Source organism: Macaca mulatta, chromosome 13 (assembly GCF_049350105.2).
Source record: "Macaca mulatta isolate MMU2019108-1 chromosome 13, T2T-MMU8v2.0, whole genome shotgun sequence".
Classification (NCBI taxonomy): domain Eukaryota; kingdom Metazoa; phylum Chordata; class Mammalia; order Primates; family Cercopithecidae; genus Macaca; species Macaca mulatta.
The window spans coordinates 39,345,873-39,371,790 of NC_133418.1; the positions used below are offsets into that span (position 1 = coordinate 39,345,873).

General features: G+C 41.6%; 1 protein-coding gene across 1 annotated transcript in view; it reads right to left on the minus strand.

Moving 5' to 3' along the window:
• Positions 1-7,576: 7,576 nt before the first annotated feature.
• KCMF1 (potassium channel modulatory factor 1) overlaps positions 7,577-25,918 on the minus strand; it is an 85,159-nt gene continuing 66,817 nt past the window's right edge. The window contains exons 4-7 of the mRNA XM_015112755.3: positions 20,722-20,823; positions 18,097-18,271; positions 14,759-15,041; positions 7,577-9,665 (exon numbers count right to left, since the gene is read on the minus strand). Of these exons, the coding sequence (XP_014968241.1) occupies positions 9,404-9,665; positions 14,759-15,041; positions 18,097-18,271; positions 20,722-20,823 (822 nt within the window). The 3' untranslated portion in view covers positions 7,577-9,403. The remainder of the gene's footprint in view (positions 9,666-14,758; positions 15,042-18,096; positions 18,272-20,721; positions 20,824-25,918) is intronic.

A 25,918-nucleotide genomic window follows, 5' to 3' on the forward strand; every position in this document is an offset into this window, starting at 1 on the left:
AGTAAGTGGTAGGGCCAAGATTGAAACTCACGTCTGTGCTTGTAACCACAGCATTTTATCTTCTCCCTGTTCTGGGTGGATATTCACTTGTCAGGAATATTTCTAAGGGAACTTCTGCAACCAGAGAGCAATTAGCCCTTTCCAATTCTAAGCTTTAATTCCAGAGTTCCATTCTCCAGGTTTTCCCTAACTTCACCTCCAACCCAACTTGATTTTGAGACCCGTCCACCGCCCTTGACACAAAAACGTGCATCTCCTTATCCCCACCATGAATTCCAAGTTCTAACATCTGATCAAGCAACACCACCATTTTCCCTTTTGCTTCCACAGGGCAGGCAATGTCAGCAATCCAGGAAGTTCTGCAAATTTTACCTCCCCAGAATTGACCTACCAATTATTACCCACGACTTTCCTCCTAGTCCAAGCATGATCTGAATACTTTTGAGGTAAGAGAGAGAACCCCAAGATGATTAGCTGAACCCTAATTTCTGATGCAGAAGATTCACATCCATTCTCATCATTCATTGTAAATTTTCCAACCACTTCTTTTTACAAACTTAATTCCATTCTTTCTCCCAACCAACATCTGTTATGGCTGGCTACAGAATTTATAAGCATCTAAAAGCTATCTTACAAACACTTCATCAAATGCTGTCTACTTGAAATGTCTTGTAACAACGTCTAAAATGTGTAATTTACAACAGTATAAGATGTGAAAAGTGCTATTTGTTGCAACCTTTACATTTTAGGATTAATGATCAACCAACCCGCCCCAATCCTTGGCGGCCAGACTCTACCGGAGCTGAAGGCAGTTTGAAAGACAGCTGTGTGAAAAGAATGTGTTGCCCAGGACCACTGGACAAGCGCCTGCGAGTGAACTTGGTGGGTTTCGGTTTTGTTAGGTGGACTTGCTTGGGACTCTATAACCATAAAATGGTGAACACTTGGAAAACGCTATGAAAAGATTAAAAGTTTTATCAAAATATGCCAATAGTGTTCTTAAAAAGATACAATCCGGCCAGGCATGGCTCACACCTGTAATCCCAGCACTTTGGGAGGCCAAGGTAGGCAAATCGCTTGAGCCCAGGAATTCGAGACCAGGCTGGGCAACATGGCGAAACCCCATCTGTACAAAAAATACAAAAATTAGCTGGGCATGGTAGCATGTGCCTGTAGTCCCAGCTACTGGGGAGGCTGAGGTGGGAGGAGAGCTTGAGTTCAGAAGGTCTAGGCTGTAGTGAGCCAAGATTGCACCACTGCACTCCAGCCTGGGAGACACAGTCTCCAGCCTGGGAGACAGAGTGAGACCCTGTCTTAAAAAAAAGAAAAAAAAAAGAAAAAAAAAGATCCAATCCACCCTCCTCCTCAGAACACAGTGACTTGGGGGACAACCCTAGAGCCCTAGGCTGAAGTGAAAGGCATTTGTTCAGGTAGATACTAAAATGTAATTTTCACCAATTGCTTTTAAACCTGCTGTTGGCTTGGCGGGGTACGGTGGCTCACTCCTGTAATCTCAGTACTTTGGGAGGCTGAGGCGGGCAGATCACCTGAGGTGAGGAGTACGAGACAAGCCTGGCCAACATGGTGAAAACCTGTCTCTACTAAAAGTAAAAAATTTGCTGGGTGTGGTGGTGCGGACCTGTAGTCCCAGCTACTCGGGAAGCTGAGGTAGGAGAATCGCTTGAATCTGGAAGGTGGAGGTTGCAGTGAGCCGGAGCCATATCGCTCCAGCCTGGGCTACAGAGTGAGACTCTGTCTCAAAAAAAAAATAAATAAATAAAATAAAATAAAATAAACAAACAAAAACAAACAACAACAAAAAACCCCCTGCCATTGGCCAGAGGCAGTTGAGTTGTTCAAAATGGGGAAAAACAACCACCAAAAGCCAACAGGAAGTCTGAAGAGGGAAAAAAAATGGATAAGGAGCAAGTCTTGTCCCTTCTGGTCCTGAGTGGGTGGGGCTTATGTTCATGCTGAAGTTCGGGGGGCTCCTTCTCAAGTCCTTCTTTCTAGTCTTGCCCTGTGAAGCTGTAAGTAGAATCAGTATTCCAAAGTCCTTTTCTGGACTGAGGACAGAGGCCACACCTTCACCCCTCAGGCTCAGACAGCAGCAAGAATGGTAACCTGGATGGTCCTGAAAATTCTGTAGGCAAATGGAACTGAAATGGCAGATGTCACTAGAAGCATTAATAAAACACACACACACACACACCCCCATAAGGAAACAGGAGAGGAAGCAGAGAGGGACAATAGGAGAAATTGTATTTCACAGGGGATTTAAAACTATAGAAATGAGGCCAGGTGTGGTGGCTCATGCCTGTAATCCCAGCACTTTGGGAGGCCGAGGCAGGTGGATCACCTGAGGTCAGGAGTTTGAGACCAGCCTGACCAACGTGGTGAAACCCCGTCTCTACTAAAAATATAAAAAAGTAGCTAGGCTTGGTGGCATGTGCCTGTAATCCCAGCTGCTTGGGAGGCTGAGGCAGGAGAATCATTTGAACCCAGGAGGCGGAGGTTGCAGCGAGCCGAGATCGTGCCACTGCACTCCAGTGTGGACAACAAGAGCAAAACTCCATCTCAAAAAACAAACCAAAACAAAAACTACAGAAACGCCAAAACACCAGTGCCACAGATGACCAAGTCTGTGTTGAACATTACTGACATCTTAAGATGACACAACACGGAAGTCACACTCAGTTATCTCAGCGAATGCAATGTAAAGTGAGGCGCACAACCCAAAGTTTATTCAAATCAGAAAACAGGTAAGCTTCATGACAGGTGGTGATGTTATAAAGGAAAATCTATATCAAGGGTTCAGTATGAATTAGTCTGGGAGCCTGCCACAATATGCAATTTACTCTAAAGTACGGTATCATCAGTGTGATATTTTCCAAGGTGAGTCTGAATCCTGAGAGGTCAGCACACGTGGTGGCTGCTATCCGATAGGGCAATTCAACAGACACTGCTAATTAGCATACTGTATATTTATTTATTTATTTATTTATTTATTTATTTATTTATTTTTTGAGACGGAGTCTTGCTCTGTCACCCAGGTTGGAGTGCAGTGGCTGGATCTCGGCTCACTGCAAGCTCCTCCTCTCGGGTTCACGCCATTCTCCTGCCTCGGCCTCCTGAGTAGCTGGGACTACAGGCGCCCGCCACCACGCCCGGCTAGTTTTTTGTATTTTTTAGTAGAGACGGGGTTTCACCGTGTTAGCCAGGATGGTCTCGATCTCCTGACCTCGTGATCCGCCCGCCTCGGCCTCCCAAAGTGCTGGGATTACAGGCTTGAGCCACCGCGCCCGGCCCATACTGTATATTTAAAAATGGACTTTCATGGGCAAAATAATGTCTTCTTGTCATGAGAGGTTCTCCTGGGCAAAATTAAATGGATTCAAGGCTGGCCAGAATAGCTTTCATGACTAGGGTGTAAGAATCCATGAACTCTCCTTCAGTCCCTAGGGACAGCGGCTGAAGCCAGTGCCTGTTGGTCCAGTCCACTCGCCAGTACAGGAGCATTGTAGAATCTTACCTCAGGAATATTGCTGCATCTACCTCAAGAAAACCTTATATACAGGGTGTGGTCAGAAAATCTACAAGGAGAGAGAGCTGGGACTCCATCCAACTTACAGAAGAGGATGCTTCTGGGCTGGTTTCACTATTAAATGAATATGGATCTCTTATGTGTGAGGCAGACTCCAAACGCTCTTAGTCTAATTTGGTAGATTTAAGGCAGCAGCTCACTCACCAGATCTGATTGGTCACGTGATCGACCAAAGGCAACAGGCTTGATGACCTTTGAAAACATTTCAATTGTGTAAGGGAGAAAGGCTCTTTTAGAAAATTCTTACAGGGGAAGTCTGTAAAAATCACAGTTGACAAATAATGCTTAGACAAAGCTTAGTACCTACTGGGAACTCAAAAAGTATGTATGAATGAGAGCGAGCAGGGAACTGATGGTTTCTATAGACAGAGGAGCCAACATTCTACAGGCTACCTGCACTGTCTGCCAAGGACACAGTCAGATGCTGGGTTCCCTGTGGTTAGTAAAGGCCTCCTTGAAGAGAATCACTATCTAGGCCTGTGGAAAGCAGCCCCAGGCTTTGCACATGCAGCCCACGTTTTTTTTTTTTTTTTTGAAGACAGTCTTGCTGTGTCCCCCAGGCTGGAGTGCAGTGGCCCCATCTCAGCTCACTGCAACCTCCACCTCCTGGGTTTAAGCAATTCACTGCCTCAGCCTCCCAAGTGGCTAGGATTACAGGTGTCCGCCACCATGCCCAGTTAATTTTAGTATTTTTAGTAGGGACTGGGTTTCATCATCTTGGCCAGGCTGCCCTTGAACTCCTGACCTCATGATCCACCCGCCTCTGTCTCCCAAAGTGCTGGGATTACAGGTGTGAACCACCACGCCCGGCCCGACATGGGTTTTCAAGTCAGCCATGTGCAGCCATCATCCATATCTGTGCACTATCTATACACCAAGTAAAGTTACCCGAGACAGTACACCAAGTTACCCGAGACAGTCAGACTTAAGGGTTTTTTTTTTTTTTTTTGAGATGGAGTCTCGCTCTGTCCCCCAGGCTGGAGTGCAGTGGCGCGATCTCCGGCTCACTGCAAGCTCCGCCTCCCGGGTTCACGCCATTCTCCTGCCTCAGCCTCCTGTGTAGCTGGGACTATAGGCGCCCGCCACCGCGCCCGGCTAGTTTTTTGTATTTTTAGTAGAGACGGGGTTTCACCGTGGTCTCGATCTCCTGACCTCGTGATCCACCCGCCTCGGCCTCCCAAAGTGCTGGGATTACAGGCGTGAGCCACCGCGCCCGGCTTAAGGGTTCTTTTTAATTCATCTCTTTAGTTGCCGTAAAGGTAACTGACTTACTAAAGTTAACGTGAGGACTTTAGAGCATTCTCCTTTGTGATTCGAGGAACCCACGTTAAGACATTACCCACGTGATAGCAACCAACTAAAATGTGATGTAGAGGTTCAGGATCAACTTCTCTGAGATGAATCATCTTTCAAAACTTGAATTTGCTAACCAAGTTGAGGAAGTGGCAACAAACATCAAGTCACATCTTATTCGAGGTCTGCTGCAGGGTTCCTTAAGTAATGAATGTTTGCATTTATAGAACACTGACAGAGATGGTTGAAAAACTACAGAAACCAAGAGGCAAGAGTACTAATTAGAAACAAATGTTGCGTCTGCATGGTTGAAGCCGATGAGCACAGGGAATTAATTTTTACACTATTCTGAAAAACAGTCACTTGAATTTGGCTTTGGAATACTGTAATGACTAACTCAAGACATAGCCATGTTTTAACAGCACAGAATTTCATTACACTGTCACAACCTGAAAGTCTGCAGACAGCTGCTCCCTCCTGCACTCTAACCCTAACCTCTATCCACTCCAGGCCAGACACAGGGCTTCAGTTACCATTGGGGATGAAATGTTATAAGAGACTCCTCCCCAACCTCTTCCCTTCACCCTGCCAACTGCCATCCTACCTCCAATCTCAAGGAGAGAACTGTTTTAGTGTTTAGTTGAGCTTTAGAAAGAGCACAGATAACTGTTACCTTTTTCCAGCATAAACACCAACTTTTGCATGTAATTCTGGGAAAATTTCGTACCCAGTATTTTTTTTTGAGATGGAGTCTCGCACTGTCACCCAGGATGGAGCACAATGGCATGATCTCAGCTCACTGCAACCTCCACCTCCCAGGTTCCAGCGATTCTCCTGCCTCAGCCTCCCAAGTAGCTGGGATTACAGGTGCCCACCACCAAGCGTGGCTAATTTTTTGTGTTTTTTAGTAGAGATGGGGTTTCACTATGTTGGCGAAGCTGGTCTTGAACTCCTGACCTCGTGATCCACCCACCTTGGCCTCCCAAAGTGCTGGGATTACAGGCATGAGCCACCGCACTCAGCTATGTTTTTACTGCACATGAAACCAATATTGCATGTACCCCTTAAACTGTGCATGCAAATAATTAAGAAACAGGCATGTCATAGAAACATTGCTGCAGGGCTTCTCTACAAAACTGTTAAGAGCTTTTAGCACCCATTCCTCCATGACACTTAGTTTTTCACACATGCCTGTATCAGTAAGCCATATTAGACCCCACTTACAGAAGACTTAACATTGGTACTGAACACTGTTACAGGAATCCCATTCAAAAGATCCTTTTCTCCAGTCACCTGCTACCATAACCTCTCTGTAGAGTGTTCTCCTCCTACTCCCAACCCCGCTTTATTTGTCCTTAACTAGAGCCATGAACTATTGACATGTGTGCTCACCGCAAGATCCATGGAGTAAAGTGTATAAAGTATTAATATTTGCACTGAGGAGCCTAGCTTTTTTCTGTAAACTAAGTCTTGGACCTATTAAGAGAACTCTGGACCTGTTAGCTGTTCTCTAATTGTGGCCCACAGACGAGAAAAAACACAAAAGCCTTGGTGACCTTTGAAAATCTGTCAGTATATTAAATTTCTAATATTGAGAGGGAAAATGAGGGGTGGGGATAATGGACTGGGTTTTTTTTGTTACATCTATTATTTCTAATAGTGTAATGTGCTATCCTAAACTTCATTTCTCTGGGGACCACAGGGAGAGAAGCTTTCTCTTACTTTACCTGAGCCTCATTATAAGAATCCACTATTTTGTTAGTAGCAAACCTAGGTTCTACTTCTGTGGATTTTTTTTTTGTTTTAAACAAAACAATGCAATATAAATACAATAATTTCACGGTAGCCAACCATAGAAATTGTATCTTATGATTGCAGCCATACAAGGAAGCACAGTTATTTCTATTTGTTCAGAGTTGAAATTAAACTTCTTCCAGAGCACCTTGAGGAGAAAGATTTAAATGATTTCTTAACAGGAAGTAAAGACAAGCACTGTAGAAGATTTATAAACTTATATCCTAGACGCTCAAAACTCAACAAAACAAAAACTTCTCAAAATTCAGGATCTGGTCCTTAGAAATTTGAAGGTACTGCCAAAATAAACAGTGGTATATTTTGATTTTGTCTCCTGTCCATCAAAGTCTTTGCAATTTTTATTCAACAGTACATCCAGTAATAAGATTTTGATCCAGAAACTAAAGAAAAAGGACACAAGAATTTCAAGGGCTTGAATATATTTTTATATTGATATTCTGTGTCTTTCTACCCTAAAATAATACATTATTGATTACATACAGGATGAGGTGAGGTATTTGTAAAATATCTGGTAAAAAATAATTAATATACAGTATTCTACATGAGATGGAATCTTATGACTCCTTAGGTCTTCTGCAGTGTTAAAGTGATCATCTAAATTAAACTGCTCTGAATGGACTTACATTTGTTCCCTAAAACCATGTTAAAAAATGAAGGCTCTTACATTTTCCCAGAATTTGTGCAGAAAAGGGAAAGTACATAATTGGCATTTTTAAAAATTTCTCACATCCAAAATAATGCATTCACACAAAACCAGGATCTCCCACGTTTAGCATAAAAAGAAAAAAAATACTGGATTAGAGATATAAAATCTCTGAGTAATGGTTAGGTTCATCCACCAACACCAAAGAAATTCAAGTGGTCAACAGTCTTGAAAATGCTTTATTGAAATGTGTGACTTAGTGCAGATGTGTTTGAAAGACCACAGCTTGAAAACTGGTTTTTGAAACTTCTCAACAACCAATCGAAAAAAAAATGAAAATCCCTACTGGGCTTGACTTCTAGTGTAACCAGAAGCCTGGTGTAAAGTTTTCCTTTAAACATTTTCCATTACAGAAACTAAAGAAAACAAAGCTATTATTGGAGTTTGAAGTTTCAGAGGAGAAGCAACAGTTTTTCAGACATGTAGGGTGACTTCTTTTTTGGTTACATTTGGATGAACATGGACTTCACAGTTCTCGGAAGAACACCGGAAAGGTGTTCAAGTCTGTATGCTTGTCATGTTGAAGAAACGGAGATACACGGACAGGAAAGGAAAAGGATGACAGGAGAAAGAGAGGAGACTAAGAAAAGGGCTCAGAGAAAACAGAACTGGAACGAGACATGATTAGGTTAAGTCTGGTTATAAATTTATCAGAAGCTGTGCGCACCTTTTTAAAAGTCCTAAATTTACATTCCAAAAACTGCCCTCCCAACCCCCAAACCCGCTGTCCCTGCCTTGGAGCTATTGTGAAAGTCTATGCACAAAAACCGAAACAGGAAATAAAAAATAACCCAGCCCTTCCAAACCCCAAAACAAACCCCAAATAAGCTGTACATTTTTTTTACACATAGGATTAATAATATAGGCATATAGGTGGCATGATTCAATTAAAAGGCTTTACTTTTTATGCCAGAAAAAAAACCCAATAAATAAAAGGTGCTAAAATTAGCATTAAGAATTTGGTTGTAATATATTGACAAATCTGGGAAGGCAAATCCTCAAAGCTCCCCTGATACTGATCTGTCTCAGCAAACTACAAAGCAAATACATAAATAACGCAAAATATGATTGAGAATGTGAGATTTTTAAAAACAAAGACAACATAATTCAGGTTAACTCTGTTGAACAGTCAATAAATGAAATTCATCTACACCTGAATAAAACATATTTAACAATTGAAAAAATTTTAAACAACCACAAAAAGTAAAAACTTTAAACAAACATGAACAGGATTTGTTTTTAGGGCACACAAAGGCCCCTGCAGCAGATTCCAACGGTAGCTTTACTGGTGTGTCTTCTACAGATGAGTTAAAGAGACAGGCTGAGCTCCACACAGGCAAGATGACTAACAGGGAGACAGGACAGTCACACAGGGCGGAGTGCCACACCCGGCCACAATCCCCAGATTCCACTGCAGAGCTGGCTTTGTGCGTAGGAGGCACACAAAGAAAGGTGATTCAGGCAGACATTATTCAAAAGCTACTTCGTAGTGTAACCGTTGAATAATGTTTGGGAAAGCTTTGGGCTTTGTATTTTTTTTTTTTAAGTTTTACTCCTTGTATTTAATTTTTTAAATAACAAGGTCACTAAAACTCATGCACGCTGCAAAAAACCTCATGCAGTAGTTAAGGTAAACCATCCAAGCAGTTTTTATTCATTAATATTCATAAATACACACAGCAGCTTCATTAGAGATTTCAATTTTCCTCTTCAGTTTGAATGTGGAGTATTAGGACAGCCTTTTGCATGTCAAGGTACAGGAAGCAGAGATCACCCCTGCACTGCTACCTACATTTACCTGCTAGAAGTAAAAATTAGTTAAGTGGAAATGATTATCATATATATTTTCTCTCTTCCTTTTGAATGTACACAATGTAACAAGAGTGACAGACCTGAAATTACAATCACCAAACAAACCCAAGATAGTTGTTGTCCACTTTCATTGGCAAATACAGCACAGAGGACATTGTCTGCGAATTGGGATGTCATCAAAGAGGAGGTGGTGGAGGCTCATTTCCTTTATTACTCTCTTTTAAATTTAGGTTTTCTAAAGCAACATCTAAAGGCATAATATCTACACAGCCCATAGCACCAAAATCTGCCATCTCCCCCCGATCATCCTCGTCTGAGGATGAGCTCTCTTCACGCACTAAAGTGGACAGAAGGAGCTCTTGGACAAACAGGCTGCGGTCTGCACGCTCGCTTTCCATGGACTGGCGCTCCGTTTCAGACATTTTAGGATCATTCAACCTGTTTAAGTTAAAAAGAAAAGACCTTATTGTTAAAAAGTCAATGAACAATGGCATGGCCAATATCTACAGTGCTCTCCACTGTGCAAGTTTTACAGTTGGCAAAATTCAGAATGAGACATTGCTGGAATATCTGGCTCTAATTTATCCTTAATTGTGTTGAGACGAATTCCCCACATTTGTTGCAATACTGTTACCTGGAGGTGCAAATCTATGCTTTAATTAGACTCAATGAGAAAAAAAAATACATTTAGACTTTTTCCACTCCAGAGAAAGCTAGGTGAAAATTTTCTAAGGAAAACAGGATTTCTTACAGATTAGACGCTTGGGAAAGTATCTAACCAGAATTTCATCTGGGGGTAAATACAGGAAAATAAAAACACAAAAACAAAATCTGCAGTGAACAGAATATTCAACTGAAAAATATCCGAAAATTTCCTCTGACTTTTCTCTATTACTCTATTTAATTCTTCCTGGTATATGCAGAAGCTAGAGAGGGCAAGAAAACACATACACCCTCCTACATTTCTTCTACCAAGGACCTACCGTGTAGCAGGGCAGACGCAAGGTCTACCTGCCTGACTTGCTCCCCTGACGCATGTACTTATGAGATCTGGGCTATGCTGGGAAACCCGGCTCATATGCACAGAGACTGGACAGATGTCAAGAGCTGAAAATTCTACTTATCACTTGTTACTAAACTTGTTAAATTACTTTAAAATGTCAATCTCTGGCCAGGTGCAGTGGCTCACACCTGTAATCCCAGCACTTTGGGAGGCTGAAATGGGTGGATCACCTGAGATCAGGAGTTCATGTCCAGCCCGGCCATCATGGTGAAGCCCCTTCTCTACTAAAAATACAAAAATTAGCAGGGTGTGGTGGTGCATGCCTGTAATCCAAGCTACTTGGGAGGCTGAGGCACGAGAATTGCTTAAACCCGGGAGCCGGAGGTTACAGTGAGCCAAGATCGTGCCACTTCACTCTAGCCTGGGCAGCAGAGTGAGACTCTGTCTCAAAAAAAAAAAAAAGGTCAATCTCCAACAAAAAATGATATAAAATTCTGCTTAGTTTCAATACTGGTTTTCTCTACACTTTCAGTGGCAAAGAAAGGGAAACTAACAGAAGCAATGGGGCAGCAAAAGGAACAAAGAGGGAGAATATGGGGACACTGAAAGGAGGCCCGGCAGGCACACATGACAGGTCTTCTCCCTGAGTACCCAGAGGCAGCCCCCTGAGCCCAGAGACAGATCTATTCTATGCTGCCCTACTGCCTGGCACCTGCTCCCTGCTGTTCTACCAGCACTGCAAGGCACAGGAGCACCCCCATGCCACCATGGATGATACTAACGGCGGGTCGGGCTTTGCGTGCTCTTTGAGTGCATTAGCTCATTTAACTCTCTGAGTTAGGGACTATTATTATCAACATTTTACAGGAAGAGGAAACTGAAGCAAAGGTTAAGTAATTTGCACAAAATCTCATAGGTGCTAAGTTCAAAACCACTAAATAATTAGGTATCTATGACTCAGAAAACAAAAGATCAAATTTCAGAACTGAAAGAATGCAAAAATATCTGAAAGGTAATTACAGAAAAGCCATAAAATCCACATTGAAAGAAAATGACTGATTACATTTATGGTTAAAAAAAAATTAAGGATATCATAAGAGAGTATCTAATGGAATAGAAGATTGAGTAGACTACACGTTTTCAACCCAAAGCTATAAAAATATTACGAACTGAAGTCATTCCATGTTCTTAGCTTTGGAAAAGGTCTTTGGTAAAGAAAAAAAAATTTTAGAGAAGTTAAACCTCGTAACAGAAAGATAAAGAACGTAAAGAGGACTACCCACGTAACAACGAGGCGAACTAAAGACATACAGGCTGCGGCCTTCAGTCCTCGAGAGAACATGCAGTAACAATATTACTGTCTGTTTTTCAGGGAAGTAACTGAGAAGACACCTCATTCCTGAGAGGCAGGTAAAGTCTGCGTGTGAGGTACTGGTACTAGGTCTTGACTTCCTGATGAAATATAAAATTTAGGATATAAATGAAACTGCAAGGCTTGCAAGGATCTTCAAGTTGGGGTTAGCAAAATGAGCTGGTCCCATTGTCAAAGGCACGGTGGCTCCAAAGCTGTAATCCCAGCACTTTGGGAGGCCGAGGCGGGCGGATCACCTGAGGTCAGGAGTTTGAGACCAGCCTGGCTAACATGGTGAAACCCCATTTCTACTAAAAATACAAAAAATTAGCCGGGTGTGGAGGTGTGTGCCTGTAATTCCTGCTACTTGGGAGGCTGAGGCAGGAGAATCGCTTAAACCTGGGAGGTGGTTGCAGTGAGCTGAGATCGTGCCATTGCACTTCAGCTTGGGCAACAAGAGCGAAACTGTCTCAAAAAAAGACCGATCTGACTTACACACTCCAACAATCACTTTCTAAAAGGTCAACTATCTTGAACTCCAAAGAAACTGTGACCTTACCATCAGTTCCAGGGCAACATCAATAGGAACTGCCCCTGGTCAAAGAAAAGACCAAAAATAAGGCTTGGGCCCTATATATATCACCTAAGAGCTGAGTGACCAGAGACCAGGATCTCTCCTGAATACACTGCAGCCGTTCTCCTTGCCTTGAAAATTCACAATGCATGTTAATACATGTGAAGTTCTGAGAAGCCCAACAGTAAATAATCTCTTTATTCTTCTTACTTTGCTTTCTCTGACCTTATTAATTGGGGGTAGAATAACATAATTACATATATTCCTTAGAATATATGAAGTTAAGAGAGTATTTCTGGGGAAATATTGCCTTAAATAAATCATATGATACAATGAAATATGTGGAAAGTGGTTTGCAAATTACATGGTACCATACAATGTACAGTATCAGATGACAGAAGGGGAATTTCAAGAAGCTACAACCAGAATTCAGAGAGAGCACTCAGAGGTTACTCCTACCATGCTCTGAGAGTTGGGTGTGGAATAAATGCACAGACAAGCTCACTGAGTAGTTTGGGTCTTTAAAAAAAAAAAAAAAAAAAAAAAGCATAGGGCAAGGGTGGACAGGAAGATGTCTTTTCCAAAGGGCACTGGCAAGACGTTCCACCCACAGTTCTGTGAACTCTCAGGAGAAATGCACACTAGTAGATCTCCTTTTTGAGGCAGGAACTTAGATGTGGTATGCTACAGACCTGCTGCTGGTCAGTCCCTATAGGTAAGGCTACATGGCAGCAGGTAGCTCCATCTGTGGCCCTGTGGTTCTATTAAAGCAGCATTATCTGCTAATAACCAGGCACAGTTCCTGACCTAGCAGAGTAATTCAAAGGTAAATTACCCATTTACATTTTTTTTCTTTGTTTCATAACAAATAATAATGAATACCATTAATTGGGCCTTTACTATAGGGCAGATACTGAGCCAGACCATACACATACCAGTATTCCATTTCATCCTCAAAATAATTCTCTCTCTAGAGGCAAAACTTCTGGGATACTGATGATAAAATTGAGGGTTGGAGGAGTGAAATGACTTGCCTGAGGTCCAAAACTTGCAAGTGGCAAAGCTGGGGCTCTAGTCCAGGGATTTTCAAGCATTTTTTATTCTGCACCCACACTATGTTATTTATAACTATACACATGCACCACTGGATTAACAGAGTATGAGATAAAAGAAATATAAGTAGAAATTATAATATTTTCTTCTAACATCCCAATGAATTGTCATACACACTGCATTTTGGAGATAATGATGTATTATACAAACTCTATTCTTCATTTTACAGTTCTTTCTTTATATTCCTCTCTGCTCCCTTAAAAGCCCAAATTAGTCCAGGTTCATTATCTGTTGAGGCTAAGTCTCCACTCATCATTGCTCTTTTTAAAATTCTTTATGTTCCTGAAAGTCACATAAAATGCCTATGAAGTTCTGGCAGACAAATACATACAGTTGCTAACAGTTTCAGAAGCGAACAGGAACTCCATCCAGTAGAGTAGTTTACTGTTGTACTGAATATTATTTATACCATGGGAAGTCATTTTTTTTAAGTTACTTTTGTGTGCCAACCATAAAAATTTAAATCTAGCTTTTTTAGAAATTCATAGGAGAAAACTGTCACTGTATTATGAAATCCTTCTTATACCTTTTAATATTTCACAGTAGATTAAAACTGGCAATAAAAAGCAATGTTAATTATGATAAATACACCTAATATGAACCATATATATATATAATGATATAGCGTTTAATGTTTTATGGGTACTATGGCAAAACAATTCATATTATATGATGATATATACCTTGAGAACAAGAAGACCAGTTATTTTATTTTAGAGACAGGGTCTCACTCTGTCACCCAGGCTGGAATGAATGGCATAATCTTGGCTACTGCAACCTCTGCCTGCAGGGCTCAAACAATCCTCCCGCCTCAGCCTCCTAAGTAGCAGGGACCACAGGTGCGCACCATCACACCTGGCTAATTTTTTTTTTTTTTTTGAGACGGAGTCTCACGCTGTTGCCCAGGCTGGAGTGCAGTGGCGCGATCTCAGCTCACTGCAAGCTCCGCCTCCCGGGTTCCTGCCATTCTCCTGCCTCAGCCTCCTGAGTAGCTGGGACTACAGGCGCCCGCCACCGCGCCCGGCTAATTTTTTGTATTTTTAGTAGAGACGGGGTTTCACTGTGGTCTCGATCTCCTGACCTTGTGATCTGCCCGCCTCGGCCTCCCAAAGTGCTGGGATTACAGGCTTGAGCCACCGCGCCCGGCCACCTGGCTAATTTTTGTAGAGATAAGATTTCACCATGTTGCCCAGGGTGGTTTGGAACTCCTGGGCTCTGGCAATATGCTTGCCTTGGCCTCCCAAAGTGCTGGGATTACAGGTGTGAGCCACTGGGTCTGGCCCAGTATTCTTAATTTATCTAAAAGAATTACTATGTTTCACATTCTTCGGGAAATACTGAATATGCAGTTTTAATCAGAGATTTGTGAGTTTTAATCAAACACAGAATTTTAAAGAAATATATATGCACAAAAGAGAAAAGATAATTCCAGACTGTAGTGGCAATAAAATACTACTTCCCAAACAAAATTCTATTAACAAATGAGCTACCTTGTTAAAAGAAACTGGGAATTCTGGAGAGTCTGCTGACTGCTTTCTGTATTAGCTATGTTGGTTGTTGCTGTGGATTGTGTGATTGTAGTGGTGACACTGCTTGTGTTAGTACGCCGGGTTGCGTTGCGTGCGGTCTCCAGTTGTTGCCGTGCTGCCTGGGCATGCTGCCGTTCTAGCTGCAGCTGCATCTGCAGTTGTTGTAACTGAGAAGCGGAAGGGCCAGAGGAATTAAGCTGTCCTCCTGCAGAACGTCTCACTCCTGATAACTGAGATAAAAGCTCTGCCAATGGAAATGAAGACAATTAATGTCTGCTTAATACTGAGGAAAACAAAACGCTACACATCACTCTTTCACTGGAACAACATCAAAAGCATTGTGAACAGGTAGGTAACCACAGCAGCACAGAGTTTCAGTTAAGAGCTGAATACCTTCTAGAATGCCTCCTGGAGGCAGGAGTTACTGTGTACAGAGAACGCAAATGCATACGAATATCAACCCAGACCCAACTATGTTTGCTTTAAGTAAAACTTAAATTGTCTTTAAAATTATCTGTATAATAGACTAATTTAGTTAAGCTTTCTCTTAGTATTTAATGAAGTGGTTTATCTGCGGGCCCAATTATAATATAAGCTTTCTCAATATGTGTTTCATGGAAGCAGGGATGAGGTCTACTGTTGACTATATTCCCAGCTCTCAGAACAGGGCCTGATATAGCAGGAATTCAAACATTTACTGAATGACTGAATGAATTATTAGGATTTAGTCCAAGAGGCCTGGATCATTTCTGATAGTGGCCCTTGAACACTCGCCTCTGCCTTCTCCCTCTAGTACCTTTTGGTACTGCTGTTTCAGAGTACCACTGCAGTAGGTACCACTAGCAGTGCTCAGCAAGGCTCCTGAGAACCTGTTGCATCTGACTGTACAGCGTACTTAGTGGCCTGTTATGATCCAGACTGTCTTGTGTCCATAAGGCTGTACTCATTAAGAGAGGTGTAAACCTTTGTCCCTGCACCCTCATCTACGTAAGGTGCAGTGAAATGCCTTCTTCCAAGTGGAGGGTCTACCTCGCTTATAGGGAACCGATGATTGCCTTGCATACACTCTTAGGCCAGCAAAAACTCTTTATCATTAAAACTCATTAACAGTTTGTTTTCTTGTTCAGTTGCTTTATCCCAGGCTTTTGATAGCACTCTTACACCACTCTTTCATGGAATATACAGTCTATCACTAAAATAAACTAATTTTCACTGACAGAAAAAAAACAAGTGAAAATTTCTCAAATTTGAATTCTGCTCTCAGAAACTACTTTAATTTTTAGTGTCTGCCACCAAAATAGCAGGTAAATATTCCCTTTGGATGAAGAAATATTTTTTAAATCCCCCAAACTCAGTTTGTTAGGCTTGTTTTTGTTGTTGCACACCCAAATGTTCAAAGCACATTTGGAATTAAAATTTTATATGGTATATCTAACTTTTTAATAACATGATAGGTGTAAAATTATTCTTAGGTTTTTTTTTCTTTTTTAAATTTTTATTTTAGATTTGGAGGTACATGTGAAGGTCTGTTACACAGTTAAACACATCACGGGGGTTTGTCGTATATATTATTACATCACGCAGTACCCAATTAAGTCCAGTACCTAACAGTTATCTTTCTGCTCCTCTCTCTCTTCCCACCCTTCCCCAGTGTCTGCTGTCTCCTCCTTTGTGTTCCTAAGTTGTCATTTAGCTCTGATGTTCTCAGTTTCTATTAAAGATTTACACTTACCAGTGTTTCAGGTGTTCTGCAGGGCACCTCATGGCTTCCAGGTAGGTGCACACTTCACCACATGGACACATTTCAGAATTGTTGCTTTAAATGTGTGCACACGTCCCACAGTCTTACCACTTGTCTGCTTGGTGTGTCTTGCAGATTGTCAGGCTACAGTGATTTCTTATATTTTATTCTGACCCTGTGTTCTGCTACCAACTTCCCAGGTTTGTCATGTACTAGACCCAGTGACATGGCCAGGTTCAAAAACTGTGTATTTTTGTTTTTGTTTTTTTTTAAGATTTTCCCCAAGCTATTAAACATGTACCTTTCAGTATGTTCTACAACAATATAGTTCTCAAATCAAGATCAGGACATTAAGTCTTATGTTCCTTTCTTCCATGAGAAGAGCTTAATTTTTTAGTCTTGTCAATTAGCTATAGATAATAGTTCTGAAATGTGTCCATGTGGTGGAATGTATGTGTACCTGGAAGCCATGAGGCGCCCTGCACAACACCTGAGATAGGCATAAATCTGTGATAGAATTTTACAGATAACATGTTCTTAAAAATGTTAGCTATGTCTTATAAAACCTTAATTTCAAATGTGCTTTGGACATTTGTTATGTGTACTTATGGAGGTTTAACCATGAAATTTTGGAGGTATTCAAACTGAAATCTTTTATGATTTCCTTGGGCTTCAATAGAGGCCACAAATACAACATAAAACCATTTTTTATCATCTTATGTCTCTAAGAACAGGAGTCTCCCACTCCCTTTACCTGCAGGAGACATGTTCCAAGACCCCCAGTGAATGGCTGAAATGGGCATCTGGATAACACAGAACCCTATATGTTTTTTCCTATATATACTTATCTGTTGTGCTCAAGTTTAATTTATAAATTAGGCATAGTACAAGATTCACAACAAAATAGAGTAAATCTAAAAATATACCATGAAAGTTATGTGATGTGGTCTCTCTCCCTCTCAAAGTATCTTACTGTCCTGTACTCACCTATTTTTTGACTGTAGTTGGTTATGGGTAACTGAAACCCAGGAAAGCAAAACCACATATGAGAGGGGGACTACTGGACTTAAGTGATACCAGAAGAGTATGAATTACTTTATGTTAAGTATCTGCTTTGAACACATTCTACACTTTTAAAGTATTTGGCAATTTTGTGAAGGAACATGGCTTATGATCAGAGAGGTGAGGCTACAAAAATCTCACAATTTTTTTTTTTTTTTTTGAGACAGGGTCTCACTCCATCACCTAGGCTAGAGTGCAGTGGTGCGAGCTCGGCTCCCTGGAACCTCCACCTCCCAGGCTTGAGTGATTCTCATGCCTCAGCCTCCTGAGTAGCTGCGATTACCGGCGCCCACCACCACATCTGGCTGATTTTTGTATTTTTAGTAGAGATGGAGTTTGGCCATGTTGGCCAGGTTGGTCTTGAATTCCTGGCCTCAAGTGATCCACCCGCTCCAGCCTCCCGGAGTGTGAGCCACTGCACCTGGCATCACAAAAAGTTTTAAAAGGAGCTCCTCCTTCCCCTGCCATTTCCCTTATTAATGTGAAACTAACTTACCAGCTATAGGATCCATGGCTTCCCTATTGCTTGGAGAATATGAACTTTGAGAAGAAGAAAGTCCACCAGTAGAACTGCTAGTAAAGTGCATGTTTGATCTACGAGCACGAGGACCTCCTAATCCCCGGCCAGGGTGAAACATTCTACGTACATGTCGAACACCACTCGATTCATCATAACCCAAAAGTTAAGAAAAAAATGAAAATATTTCACAGAAAGAAAAAAAAAATCACTTGAGCCCTTGCTAGAGAGATATAAAGACTTCCTGAATTGTAAGCATTTAAAAACAGCACATTTAACTTAAAAGTGCAAATGTCCCAACTCTATCTATGAGGGAGGGCTATTAACCCTAAAAAAACACTCAAATATAAGGCAACATGTGAGTGTGTGTGTGTGTATTGGCTGTGTGAGGTAAGAAAGCTTCTCTATATAGCTCATGAAATCTCAAATACCACCTATAATGAAAAAGGAACAATATTGAATTTATATTCAGCAGATCAAAGATTCCTTTTGGATTATCAGTTTTAATCTGTCTTCAAGCTTTTTTCCAATGCTGCTGCTAAGCAGAAAACACCGATTTGCATTTCTTGTGTAAGACACACAGACAGATTAACATGACATTTATCACGAAGTCAAATTCCCAGCAGCCTCAACCATCTTACATAGCTGAGTTTGAGTCAAACTGAAAAAGGTCCTGAGTCGCAAATAGCTGTCAAAACTCATGAAGACAACCCTACGTTTCCACAAAGGCAAATAAGAGGTGGGGGAGGCCAGATCATATAGAAGAGATTTTTCCTTTAAAGCACCAAACAGACCAGCTTTATAATGCAGATTCATTTTTTTGCTGGCTTCTCAGTTTTTCAGCTGATGGTTCTGGAGTTATTTAAGGACCAGATGGGCAGCTCCAGGAGGCCTTCAGGTGTCACTGTACATGCAGTGTTCCATCATATTAATAAGGATGGTTTGGGTTTTAGAGAAAGTGATACGATCATATTTATATATTTGATAATTTATGTATTATGATTTTATATATATATGTATTTTGAGACAGGGTCTCACTTCGTTGCCAGGCTGAAGTGCAGTGGTACAACCATAGCTTACTGCAGCCTTGAGCTCATGGGCTCAAGCCATCCTTCTACTTCAGCCTCTTGAGTAGCTGGGACCACAGGTGTGTGCCACCATGGCCAGCTCATTATTTTGGTAGACGGGGTCTTCCTATGTTGTCCAGGCTGGTTTCGAACTTCTAGGCTCAAGTGATCCTCCCACCTTGGCCTTTCAAAGTGCTGGGAGTATAGGCATGAGCCACTGTACCCAGCTGGTGACAGTTTTAGACGAACAATTCATAACCTGAAACCAGAAGCAAAGACCACAAAATTAATCGCTCTGGTAGGCCAGTAATCTCAGGGAACACTGCCAGCAACTGTTGAGAGATAAGGAAGGGAATGAAGAAATAAAATCAGGAGGCTGGGCGTGGCGGCTCACACCTATAATCCCAACACTTTGGGAGGCCGAGGCGGGCGGATCACTGAGGTCAGGAGTTCAAGACCAGCCTGGCCAATATGGTGAAACCCCATCTCTACTAAAAAAAAAAATACAAAAACTGGCCAGGTGCAGTGGCTCATGCCTGTAATCCCAGAACTTTGGGAAGCCAAGGCGGGCGGTCAGGAGTTCGAGACCAGATTGGCCAAGAGACCGGCCTGGCCAATATGGAGAAACCCCATCTCTACTAAAAATACAAAAATTAGCTGGGCATGGTGGCGGGCACCTGTAATCTCAGCTACTTGGGAGGCCGAGGCAGGAGAATTGCTTGAACCCAGGAGGTGGAGGTTGCAATGAGCTGAAGATCGTGCCATTGCACTCCAGCCTGGCCAACAGAGTGAGACTCAGACTCAAAAAAAAAAAAAAAAAAAAAAAAAGAAAAGCAGGAAAGGAAATGTAAAGCTAGAGCTGACCTTACGCTATCCTACTTAGGAACTGGGCAGGAAATGGCTCTCTTTGGAGAAGGAGACCCCAAAAACGAAAGGAACACTAAGATGCACACCTGCCCCCACCATCTCACCACACCACAGCCACAACAGGGTAAGGCAGCAGAGGAACAGAGAGGGAAAGCAAATAATGAATAATGCCTCTTCATATTTAACTAATTAAATTTTAATTTGGATTAACATTTTCCGCTTTTGTATGAAAATGCCATCCTGGAAGACATAATCTGGTCAAACTGCCTTAAAAAATCTAATTATAGTGAACTAAAGATGAAGGACAAGTCAACTTTCACTTAGTGAAAATGTTCATGCAACAGTGATAGTATATAAAAAGAGAAATCAATTGCATCTCAACACTGAGTCACTTCTAGGAAAAGTTCAAATAAGTAAAAATAATTTGGAGATTACTTTTCCTCTTTTGGGGGATATTATCCTTAAAAATAATCAAAATGACAAGCTGGATGCAGTGGCACTTGTGTGCCTATAGTCCCAGCTACTCAAGAGACTGAAGCAGGACGATCACTTGAGCTCAGGAGTTTGAGACCAGCCAGGTCGACACAGCGAGATCCTGTCTCCAAAACAAAAAATCAAAATGACAAACATTACAAACAACTCTTTTCCTTGTCATCTCTTAAAAGGATATTAAATCTCTAGGGGCTCTGTGTTCAAGTGTAAGATGAGCTGCAAAGTCATCCGTGACATGATTAGGATCGCCTCCAGGTAACGCTGCACATATTGGACAAATCTGAAATGGAAGTAAAGAAAGCAGCTTAATAAATGAATGTCAATAAGACATCTTTCCGGACGAGTATTCTGTTGTTTTACTATTATCAAGTTTTAACCATAAAAAACTCAGCAGATCCTGAATTAGTGAAAACCAGTAGAAGCCTAAGCAAGAACTGTTCACACAAGGTCCCTCAGGGTCAAACACAACAGTTTCAGACACACCAAACTTGATCTCTGGCAGGGCCTTCTAACAGCCTGCCTGATTCATTCGTATGGCCTAGCAAAATAGTTTCCATTAAAAAGACTTTAAAAATATGCTATTTAGTGCACATTTATGTTTAAGTCCACTCTTGAATGGTAAAGACAGATACAAGCCTATGGCACACTTCTCCAAAGTAAGCTATACTTGAGAGACAATTCCCAAATAAGACAGCAGAGGTCTGATTAAATGCAACTGTGCAAACATTCAACAGATATGTTGAATGTAAGACAGATTATGATTACTAATAATATGCAAATGTGGTCTATAAATTTATGAATGTTACTTCCAAGGGGCATATTGTATGAAAGTCAATTTTTTAACCTTATTTTCCAAAGAAATGGGTGGTAGGCCATAAGCTTGTAACCAGGTCAGGCTCAAGGAGTAGAAGCTCAACTTTCCATGGGCCTTTTGGCAAGAGACAGGAGAAAGTAGGAATAAAATGATGTGTACACAGTCACGGTTTGGGGAGTGGGTGACAAGTTGGGAAGGCGGTGTCTATAGTTAACAGAATTGGTGAAACAGGGAAGGAGAGGGGAAGGATAGAAAGAATGAGGAACTTTTTAAAGAGGAAAGGCCCTTACTCTTCCGAAATTCAAATGGGCAGATAATGTTCTAACAATGGTAGCCAAGCCTTGAAGTATGAACAATTTCAATCTTAAAGAACAGGGCCAAGAAGAAAGGTCTGAAGCAAGGGGCATGACCAAAGGGAGCCCCAGGAAGTGCACAGTTCAAGTGGTAGACTTGTGTCTTTATAAATAAATAAGAAGGTTAAAGACAGGATACGTGATTCATCTTGCTAGTACTTGAGCCAAAATTCTTTCACCTAGGCAAAATCTAGGCAATTGGTCAGCCTTATTATCTGCTGACAGCACACTGGGAGTAGGTGGCAGTGCTAGAGATGAGGCGAGATGCGAAAGGTGAGACTTGGAAGGACAATCCTGGGGTATGGAGGGAAAACAAACTGCTCCGATTCCTGGAGCCCAAACAAACATAACTTTCCATCATCTAACAACCAGACAGCAGAAGTCCCCTGAGAGTTCAACTCTGATTTGGTATCAGTCTCTCTTATGCCTAATCAGCTGTCCTGATTATGTGACTCAGGACTCTGAGAAATATCCTCAGGAAAACCTAAATATGTTCATGAGAAATAACATTTAAGCATGACAGTGTGCAAAAGAACTAGAGAGGTCACAATGGAATGTGATGAGGCAAATGAGAAAAAGAAGTAGACAGACCTGTCTATGCCTTTCTTAAAAGATGCCAGGAAGGTGGTCAGATTCTTTCCTCTGTCAGTAAAGTAGCTGTATGTGTCAAAGTTTACAGATTATCCACTCTCTCTTTACTAGGAATTTAACTTCTACTATCTGTACCATTCCTGTACTCTGACATTACCTGGTTATGTCTGATATACCTATTTTACTTTTCATGTGCTTCTGGTCTTACCTAGCTAAACTGTAAACTCTGAGATGCAGCACAGTATGATTTGTCTTTGGTTTTAAACTCCAGACAGATTTGCTTTAAAAAAAAAAAAAAAAAAAAAAAAAAAAGACCAGCAATGTTTGGAGAAACAGAAAAAATGTTCCAGTTATTTAAAAATAAAACAAGCTACCTTAGAGACTCATCATTTTGAAAAAGTTAACAAGTGCTGGGTTATAGTCTTATTACAATATTATAAGGCTGTATAAGATTTTTATTTAAAGAGAAAATAACCACCAAAAGGAAAAGGCATCTTTCTTCTAAGATACCTTCCTTTATATTGGCCTTCGGGTAAAATCTATAAACAACTTGAGCTATCCAGAGATTGCTGCAGAGGCTTCGGTACTTGAGGGGACATAAAAATGTTGGCAGATGAGAAAAGTCTCCACAAGGATATAAATTCCTAGAAGGAAAACAGAATAGGAAGCAGAGATACCAAATGTACTAAGAATGTCCTAATAAGATAGATAATTTAACAAGTAGAAAAGTACCTTTGAGAGGAGGATATAAAATAAAGCCAAGATCCTTCCTTATTGTGTATTGACTTTGGTTCTATACTCAAAATCTTTTTTATTTCACTGGAGTAACTATGTTAAGATGGCAGGATGAAGGTATTCAGAACTGCTTCATTCATAGAGAAATAATATAAAACCAACCAATCAACCAACCAAAATTCCATAACGTCTAGGGATAAAGAATTACTGAGGATAAGAAATTACTATGCGGGAGGATCACCCAGGTTGACAGCTAGCATAGAAAATCAAGAGGCTAGGCAAGGCGTGGTGGCTCATGCCTGTAATCCCAGCACTCTGGGAGGCTGAGGCGGGTGGATCACGAGGTCAGGAGTTCAAGACCAGCCTGACCAACATGGTGAAACCCCATCTCTACTAAAAAATACAAAAATGAGCTGGGCGTGGTGGCACATGCCTGTAATCCCAACTACTCAGGAGGCTGAGGCAGGAGAATCACTTGAACCCAGGAGGTGGAGGTTGCAGTGAGCCAAGATCGCACCACTGCACTCCAGCCTGAGCGACAGAGACTCCATCTCAAAAAAAAAAAAAAAAAAAAAAGGAAAAAAGAAAATCAAGAGGCTAGATTTAGAACCAAGTGGAAGATGTTGCCACACTTGGGTCACATAAAGTGAACTCAGATGAGGACTTGGAAAGGAAAACTAAGCTCAGATGCTGATGTGACCACAGAGGCCTGGTCATCTTTTAGGTTTTACATTTTATATTTAGCAAGCTAACTTACGCTTTAAGACAAAAACGCTTGTTCTTAAGACTGTGTTTTCTGAAAGGAAATGAAGGGAACAAGAGGAAGAAAGAAAAAGGAGAGCAAAGCGGGGCAAGAGAAATGGAAAAGAGGTGGTGGAGAGTGGGAGGAAGCAAGCCACTGTACCACTCATGGCCACAAACACTTCTTAGTTTTGAGTGTGTCTTTATTTCCACATCATGGTGCCTAATATCTCTTACAGCACAGGAAAACTCAACACAAGGGTAATTTTAGGGTACTGACCCTAAAATTATGACAGCTTGTCAACATTAATATTTATCATACTTCCTTTTTTTTTTTTTTTTTTTTTTTTGAGACGGAGTCTCGCTGTGTCTCCCAGGCTGGAGTGCAGTGGCGTGATCTCGGCTCACTGCAAGCTCCGCCTCCCGGGTTCACGCCATTCTCCCGCCTCAGCCTCCCAAGTAGCTGAGACTACAGGCGCCCGCCACCACGCCCGGCTAGTTTTTTTTTTTTGTATTTTTTTTTAGTAGAGACGGGGTTTCACCATGTTAGCCAGGATAGTCTCGATCTCCTGACCTCGTGATCCACCCGCCTCGGCCTCCCAAAGTGCTGGGATTACAGGCTTGAGCCACCGCGCCCGGCTTATCATACTTCCACTGCCACATGATAGAGTAGTATCTGTTATTCGTACAGGAAAATTCCATGTAACACACAAGCTTAAAATTATAACAACTTATCAATTAAGATTTACTTAACTGGCTTAAGTCAGTATTTCTTTAATTTGGCTAAGAATATAAATCATCGCCGGGCGCGGTGGCTCACGCCTGTAATCCCAGCACTTTGGAAGGCCAAGGCAGGCGGATCACGAGGTCAGGAGACTGAGACCATCCTGGCTAACACAGTGAAACTCCGGCTCTACTAAAAATACAAAAAATTAGCCGGGCGTGGTGGTGGGCGCCTGTAGTCCCAGCTACTCGGGAGCCTGAGGCAGGAGAATGGCATGAACCCAGAAGGCGGAGCTTTCAGTGAGCCGAGATTGTGCCACTGCACTCCAGTCTGGGCGTGTCTCAAAAAAAAAAAACCAAAAAAAAGAATATAAATCGTCAGGGCCAGGCGCAGTGGCTGACGCCTATAATCCCAGCACTTTGGGAGGCCGAGGCAGGTGGATTGCCTGAGGTTAGGAGTTTGAGACCAGTCTGGCCAACATGGTGAAATCCCGTCTCTACTAAAAATACAAAAAATTAGCTGGGCATGGTGGCGTGCGCCTGTAATCCTAGCTACTCAGGAGGCTGAGGCAGGGGAATTGTTTGAACCAGGGAGGTGGAGGTTGCAGTGAGTCAAGATGGAGCCACTGGATTCCAGCCTGGGTGACATAGCGAGACTCCGTCTCAAAAAAAAAAAAAAAAAAAAAAAAATATAAATCATCTGGAGCAATTGTTAAAAATACAGTTTCCTAGTCCTGGAAATAGAGGGATTTAACAATCTATTTTGACAAAGGTCCTGGTTGATTATTAACAAACTACGTAAGTTTGGCAAATACAGTTTAAATATACAATGATATTCAAAAACTGTATTTACTCTGTTATACGAAAACACCAAATGTTACTGTTACCTAACATAACAAAAAAATTTGGATTCACAGATGTTCTTGCCATTCTCAGTGTCGTCTCTGCTACTGCTTGAGTTTCCTCTTCTCCTTCACCATGCCACTGAGGGTCACCATCAATCTTGCTTTTTATCTGTAGCCCTTTTGGAAGCCTTTACTAATTGAGGTAAGGTCCCATTCCAAGAACATACAGAGTCTCCATTTTTCCACGTGGTTCCAGCGCATGACTGCCAGCCAGCAACCAGTTAGGGCACATTATATAGCACAGTTGCCAATGTCTTTAAAACATACCTTCTGAAGTCATTACTCCACATATAAACACCGAGTCACTGCTGAATGCACAGAACTTTTCCTCTGTGAAAGCACCTGAAGTCAGCATGCGTGACTTTTTTTTAAACAACAGCTCCACACATTCTTCCCCATACAGTTATCAACCATTCTAAGGCAAGTTTGGATTTCCTCTCACCTCTCTCTTGAACTAATACAACCACATCAGACAGCATTCTCTCTCTGGGTACTATGCACAGCTTTAAAAAC